Here is a 7,511-nt window from a genome sequence, read left to right as displayed (position 1 = left end):
AAAGGGAACCTTCAGCCCTCGCCTTGCCTCACCGGCGCGGAGCGGGAGGTGCTGGCGGTTCGGCGGGGGCTTTTTGTGTCCCGGCCGTGTTGGAGGCGGCCGGGGGGATGACGGTCTGGAGCCCTGGCGGCTGGAGCGGGAGCCGGCCGGCTTGGCTGCCCCCCCCCGCTGCCGGCCGGGGGGGTGAGCGCGGTCGCTGCCCGCCCCGTCGCTGCGGGTCGGAGGGGCCGCGGGGGCTTGTGTGTGCCCGAGTGTTAGCGGTGGGTTCCCTGCCAGCGCTGTTAAGTTGTGAACTCTAAACTAATTGAAGGGAAGACGATAAGAGAGCTGAGGGATAGAAAATCTTATTTCCTTTTTTTTTTCTGTCTTTTTTTTTTTTTTTTTTTAATGGAAAACGTGTAAAGTTGGTCTCACCACACTTTTTCCCCCTCCCTCCTTTCCCTCCAAAGCTGTCGTGTCTGTCGATGGCAAGCCGGTGAGACTTCAGCTCTGCGACACAGCTGGTCAGGTCAGTGAAGCCACTTATTTAAGTGACAGCGGGAGGGGAGAAGTTGTTGGGCAAAGTAGTCCTGCTAATGACTTCATGGATTTGAAAGGATTCCCAGTGTTTGATCATCTTATTAAACTGCTATAATTTTCACTGCTGCTTAACCCGCTGCTTTGCCCGCTGTCTGTGGAAGGGTGGGGGATGTTCTGTGTAGGGGCTGGGCACGGGCTGCTGCTCTGCTGGCTCAAGCTGCTGTTTCCCTGAGCCCGACTAGAAGGGCTGAACATATTGGGGATTCAAGGGCCACCTGGTTTTCTCTTTGAGTGGATGTCACTGTCTTTATTTTTGCTAAAGAACTGCGGGCTTAAGAATTACAGTGTTTGGGATGTACTCATGCAAAGCATCCACAGCTGTAGGTGTCGGGAGACAGAGACTGTGTTTTTGAAAGGGGCAGAAGCTTGAGGGAGAAAAAAGTCCTATTGGGAGTTGCCTGTGAACACTTCGTATTTGCCGTTCCCACCCCCTTAAAAAGTGCTGCCGCCCCAAAGTCGAGGTTTGCAGTAATCTTAAGTCCTGAAGCGTTGAGGGTGGCAGATGCCTCTCAGCTCCTAGTTTGCCTGGTACATAAAAAAAGCACATTTCTTACCGCCTTATATTTTCTGCAAGCCCCTGGCTTCTACCACCCTGAGCAGCATGCAGCACTGCTTGCCAGGGGCTGAGGTTGAGTCTGGATAGCCAAAAGCAGCTAAAAGTATTTTGTTACCTTGCTGGCATTTGAAGGCACTGGGAGTTCGGTTCCTGCACAGCTTTGTGGATCTGGGTCCACGCCTTCAGCAAAACCACGCTGAAAAATCTCAGTAGCCTTAACATACAAACCTATTTAGATGAGTTGTAGCTGGGCGCCCTACTTAGGAAAGGGGTTTGAAGGGCTGTGCAACCCTAGACAGCAGTGTAGGGCTCCTGTGTGCCCTAAAAAACGAAGCTAAAATCCTTCAAGCAGCCTTCTGTGGGTAACAATACGAGGTGAAACAGCCAGAATTTTCCCATGATTTTGTGCCCTGCTGAAGAGGCCAGGTTGCACCGCAACAGCCTTGGCTGTGCGCATTCATATGCAGAGTGTGGCAGGTGGAATTGCCATCGGGTGACAGCCTGTGGATAGGCAGCGCCTGTGGAAACGCTGCTGCGAGCTGCAGGGGAGGGATGGGCAAGTCACCTCTTACCTTCGCTGCCACTAAGTGTTAAGATGTTTGCTCTGGCTGCTCGAGTGCAGCTGGAATGGGTGGTAGCGTCGCTGCCTTAAAAATGAAGGGGTTATCTAAACTGACAGAAGTCATCCTAAATAAAAAGATACCTAGCTGGATGCTTTGGTAAAACTGCTGCTGTGAGATGGCTGCTGAAATCTGCAGCTAAAGAAGCATGCCAGGCAGAGGGAAGTTGTATTTCAGCATCACTAGCCCAAAGAGGTGCAGAGTCCCTGCAGGTCACGCACCTACCATTGAAACTGCAGGAGGGTACTTGGGATATAAAGGGCACTGTTTCATCTCGGCAGAAACCCTTAAGATCTGGGTTTGGCTTTCAAACCCATTGAATCGAGCCCTTTTGAGGTTTCTCACTTAGCAAGAAGAGGCAATTACATGGCAAGGTGCCTTTCTGTGAACGGCCCTGTCCTTCAGAGCAGCATCTCTCAGTAAATGCGGGGTTTCTCTTGAGCCACGCGGTGAGAGCCTGGCTTCCTCTGAGGCTTAATCTGAGAATCAAGAGAGCTAATGAAGCTTGCTTTCTTGACTCGTGTTTTATAAATCGCTGTCTCTCTTGGAGATACTGCTGGAAGAAATGCATTTGAGCGGAACAAGACTTCTGAGGCTTCCAGGGGGCTTTAAACTGCATATCCTGGGCCTCCAGAGGCTTTAAAGCAAAATTTCACATCTGGAAAATTAACGTGGAACTTGCAATTCAGCAGTAAACTGCTGGTACCAGAGAGATGTTTTCAGCTGTGTGTGTTCTTTGCACTTTCAGAACACGGTCCGTTTTAATTAAAATGTCACTGCCGCTGAGGCAAATCCTACCTGTTCAGGCTGCTAGTGTTACTCTGGTTTTATCCTGCTGTCAGCATAAAAGCAGCCTGCCTGGAGTTAACCCTTGCTTCTTGCTGCATTCTTTGCTGAGGATCAGCACGCCTTTGTTACCAGGAGGTGTTTGGCTTTCTTGTGGCTAGTTCCTGAAGCTGCAAAAGAGCCTTGCTTTGCTGGAGTTTGCACTAAAAGGAGGAGGGGGGGGGGGTAAGAGGTAGCACTGGGAGGGCTGTTTGCAGTTTATTTGATGTGGCATGGGTGGGAGGGGAAGGTAAAGCTCTCACTCTGTGCCATTGGCATGTTAAGCCTGCACATTGTGAGTCATTATTGCTGCCATCAGATTTAAATCCCTGGGCACAATGGCAGGGAAATTATTCCCAGTTCCTGTAGGATGTTGTTAAGTAGTCAGGGATTCCAGGAAAGGTGAGGTTGCTGCTTCTTGTCTGCTTCGCTCTTGCCCTATCTGGAGGTAGGGGTGTTCACAGAGCAGCTTTGAGGTACGCAGCTGCTCCTCATCGGAGCAGCTCACTGACTCACCCCTGGACGAGGTGGACCTGTAGAAAGTACTTTCTCCCTCCCACACTTGGATTTTTGGCTTCATTGCTCATGTGCCGTAACCTGCTTCCCGCAGCATCGCTCCTTTGCTGAAATAGAGCAGAAGGCCTGTGTATAAAGAGCGAAGGAAATATTTAGGCACTCGAAACAAGCTGTGGTGTTAGTCAGAAAACCATCAGCTACTGAGGAAAGCCACCACCTTTGCCCTGTGTGCTTGACAGTGGCAGGGTGCCCGCTGGCTAGCAGCCCTGAGACCTCGGGCTGGGTATGGGCAACTTCTGCTCATAACACATCTGGTTGGGTGGTTTGGGTGCTCGTGTTGAGGTGCTTCTTGAGATGGTGATCCTCAGCTTCTCCAAAGGTCAGCGGCAGGCTGGAGCTGGGAGCATACCAGTCCTCCAGGGCCGATGTGCTCTTCCGTGGGGTGCTAACGTGGTTTCGTTCTGTGCAGGATGAATTCGACAAGCTCAGGCCTCTGTGCTACACCAATACGGACATCTTCTTGCTGTGCTTCAGCGTGGTGAGCCCCTCGTCCTTCCAGAACGTGAGTGAGAAGTGGGTTCCCGAAATCCGATGCCACTGCCCCAAGGCTCCCATTATCCTGGTTGGGACGCAGTCGGACCTCCGGGAGGATGTCAAAGTTCTCATCGAGCTGGACAAGTGCAAAGAAAAGCCGGTCTCGGAGGAGGCTGCGAAGCTCTGTGCCGAGGAAATAAAAGCTGCGTCCTACATCGAGTGCTCTGCTTTGACTCAGAAAAACCTCAAGGAGGTCTTTGATGCGGCCATCGTGGCTGGTATTCAGTACTCGGATACCCAGCAGCAACCAAAGAAATCCAAGTGTAGGACTCCAGATAAGATGAAAAACCTCTCCAAATCCTGGTGGAAAAAATACTGCTGTTTTGTATAGGGGTTGCAAGGACCTGAGTGCTGCTCTGAGGAAATCAAATAGAGGCTATATTAGCTGAAATCTCATTCTGTGTCGTCCCGAGTGTATAGTGTAGATCTGTATGTATGTGTATATGTTGCTACTGGATATCTCGGTTGCCCTTTCGAGGGTGGCGGAAGGATTCTTAGTTAAATAATTGCTATAAATCAGGTTTGGCATCCAGTTCCGTGACTAAAACCTCTTGTTAAGGAAGAAAAGCACCACATGTCTGTGAGGCTGGAAGGATTTGTCCAAAGGATTCAGCTTCTTGCGTTGCAAGGTGTATGTGACAGGGAGGGGCACACCAGAGGCCTTTGTTGCCAGGGCTTCACAGGAGGAACACGTGAGCAATGGTGGAGACGTAGAGCTCTGAACATGGACGATCAAAGGGAAAAATAACACTGTGCCTCCTAACTGACATTTGTAGCTTTAAAAACCCACTCCTGCTCTCTCCTCTGTGTCTTCCCAAGCCGTTGCTCTTAGGGATCGCTTTAAAAAGGGTATGCAAGAGGTGTAAACTATACGCAAATGCCATGGCTGGAAAGGTCATTAATATACCTTCAGCATGTGGTGAGGGAACCTAATCCCTTATGGAGCTGACATCTCGTTTGTCACCTCCTGACTTCGTGAAAGTCCTTTCTGTCCTCCTTCCCCTGCCCTTCCCAGGAAGCCGAGTGGAAGCCTGAGAACACGACCGAGTTTTACCTCGCTACCTCGAGCAGTGGCGATTTCCTCTGTATTTTTGCAGACGTGACGACAGTTCATCTGTTTCAGCTGAAAGGAATGTACGTGCTGTTGTGTTGGAGGATTTTTATTTTTTTTTTAATTTTTAATTTTTTTACAGAGATGTAACAAATATCCCTGCAGCACCATATAAACCACATCTGGGTTTAAGTCTACAGCCAAGAATTTCAGGATGCCCCTCCTTACCTTTTAAGGCTGCTAAACAAATAACAAATCAGGCAGATCAAGATTTATAACAAACCGGACTCTAGAAACTGAGGCTGCTGTGTCCTCTTCACAATGCTGTTTTCAACCGAGTTAATGTTTCCTTTCTAAAGGCAACAGTCACTTGTGGTTAAATCTTCTCCAAGCTCATAGTTGTGAAATTGGCTGAGTCCACCCCAGAAAATTACCTGATAATTTTTTTCCCCCCAGATCAGTCCAACAGATAAACTGAAATGTGCCTAAAATGTAGCTGAGTGATGAACATAGTGCAGACCTGAGTGTGACCTGTTCTCTGATTAAATCTGGTTCCTACTAAACTAAGCCTAGTCCCAGGCCTGGCGAATTCCAGAGACTGGAGGGATAACATGACTTTCTGCAAGAATCAGTATTTTAACTTATTCTGCAGAGGATATTTAGTTTGTGCTGTCTGTCTGTCTGCCTTTTTATGGCCCTGACTACTTTTTTTTTTTTTTTTTCTCTAGATATTTCAAGATCGGATTATATTTTATTTTTTGCCCCTTTGGCCATAGCCTTGAAGTGACCTTTTTCGTAGTCTTAAACTAAACTGCAGTGACAGAAATTTCGGAACCTTTTTTTCATCAGAAATGAATCAATGCCTGATAGAAAGAACTGTGGAAGCCATTTGAGTTGATAAAGCTGACCACAGTTTACCTCCTGGCCCATAAAAGAAAATGACACTATGTAAATGGATTCTGGGCTGTATTGGCATAGGCTCCACAAGCAGTATTTTTTCCTCCTCTACAGCGAAAGGAGTGCAGAATGGGTAATGTTCCATCATTGAAAACTCAAAAATGGGATGGAAACCTTTACCTAGGGCCTAATTCAGTAAAAATGTGTTGGCTTCTGCACTGGAACAGCCTGGAAAAACAGTTTCCATAGCACAGAAGCTGGATGCATTTAACTTGATTGCATCTGGTTGGTAATGGTTTAATGTTTACTGGTTGTGAAGTTAACATCTGAGCCTTTATATTTCTTTCTCGAATGCTTTGACACGATTTCAGATATGCAGTCATACCATCATCTCAGAGAAAAACATAAAGCCACATTTCTCCTGGGTGCTTTGCTTCTCTGTAAAACGGTCTCAGTCAATCAAAAATGTGGGTTTGGGGAGGAGACAGGCTTGAATCTGTGCAGCTTCCATTTGCAAAAATAACAAAATTTCTTCTGCAAGGTCATATTGCTTTGCATCACGCCGTACGGGAAGCAGTAGGTTATATTTTATAAGCAGCCTGTTTCATAGTCTGGGGTAGCATTACTTTTAAATGTAGCCAGCTGTGACTGTTTCTGAAAATGTGATGTATATACAACTTGTTATAGCCCTTTACTAGGTGTGTGTAAACTGAGGTCTAATAACTTTACGAATACTGCTCTACACGGGGCTACACAGGGTCTAGGTTTTAGAAATATTACTTTTAAAATCACCAGTATTTTACGAGTGCAAGTGAGGGGGAGATGGCTCTATGTAGTCTATAATCTGATGTGCCTTATAAAAAAAAAACACCAACAACCTCTCTTCTGTTTTCTAAGTGTAGGCTATATTCCGAAAGAAATATTTCATGTGAGAATGATATAAATGAGGTATTTGGAAATAAATTCTGACCTGTGTATGCGTCTGCCTCTGCTGCCTGCTCGGGGAGGCTGGAGGGCAGTCCTTGGCCGTGCACCGTGCTGATACCCAGCATGGAGGAGACAGCCGCACCGCCAGCCCAGGGCTGCGCTCCCCGTGCCCCAGCAGAAGACCTTGGGTTAAAAAATACAGACTTTACTCTGCGCTGCCCCATGCCCATGGATGGGAAAGGTGCGATGGGGGGGTTCTGCCTCCCTGGCAGCACGTCAGCCTCTTGCCGTGGCCCTGCAAGGTGTGGGCAGGCTGGTTGTGCCTGGCCCCCAAAAGCGGGGCGAGCAGCAGAGAAGCACAGCCTGGCAGGGGACAGCCGGGGGGACACAGAGACTGGTGGCGTTTTGCCTGCCACACGTTGTGCCACACATGCCCTGGGGAGCCAGAGGACATTTTTGGAATGTTTCCCTCTTGGCACCAAGGGTCTTGTCACCCGCTCTCTGGATCCTGTCCCTCATGCTAGGGCCCAGGCGTGCGAGGCTTGAAGTTGTTTGTGCCCAGGGCAGCCCGTGGGTGGCCATGGCACGGGGGCCTTCTGCCCTTTGGTGCCATGATGGTAGCCCTGAGGGAGTGGCGCTGAGTGGGGAGCAGCATCGAGATGCCTGGGCATCCCTGCAGAGCCAGTGGTCCTGCTATGAAACCGCTCCAGAGAAGGAGCTTTGCTCTGGACCAAGGTTTGTAAGCTGTCACCATTGCATTTGTTTTTCTGGGAGGCGAGAGGAGCAGGCACACTGGGCTGGCATACTGTGCCACCTGTCTCCCAAGTCATACGGCCAATGCATTTTGAACCATTGAAATGCATGCTGCCTGCACGAAGCAGAGGAAGGAGACTGATGTCTGTTCCTTTTCCCCCTTGGTCGATTCCTCACTGAAGCAAGATCTTGG

The 7,511-nt window shown here is 48.9% G+C and overlaps 1 protein-coding gene across 2 annotated transcripts in view; it reads left to right on the top strand.

The window, feature by feature from the left end:
- Positions 1–6,615, top strand: part of RHOU (ras homolog family member U) — a 32,443-nt gene extending 25,828 nt beyond the window's left edge. For both annotated transcript variants that reach the window (XM_080388898.1, XM_080388899.1), the window contains 2 exons: positions 450–508; positions 3,566–6,615. In XM_080388898.1, coding sequence (XP_080245024.1) covers positions 450–508; positions 3,566–4,021 — 515 coding nt within the window. In that variant the 3' untranslated portion in view covers positions 4,022–6,615. The remainder of the gene's footprint in view (positions 1–449; positions 509–3,565) is intronic.
- The last annotated feature ends 896 nt before the right edge of the window (positions 6,616–7,511 follow it).

This window comes from Falco punctatus, assembly GCF_963210335.1.
Source record: "Falco punctatus genome assembly, chromosome: 5".
NCBI lineage: Eukaryota > Metazoa > Chordata > Aves > Falconiformes > Falconidae > Falco > Falco punctatus.
This window is presented reverse-complemented; position numbering and strand designations above follow the sequence as displayed.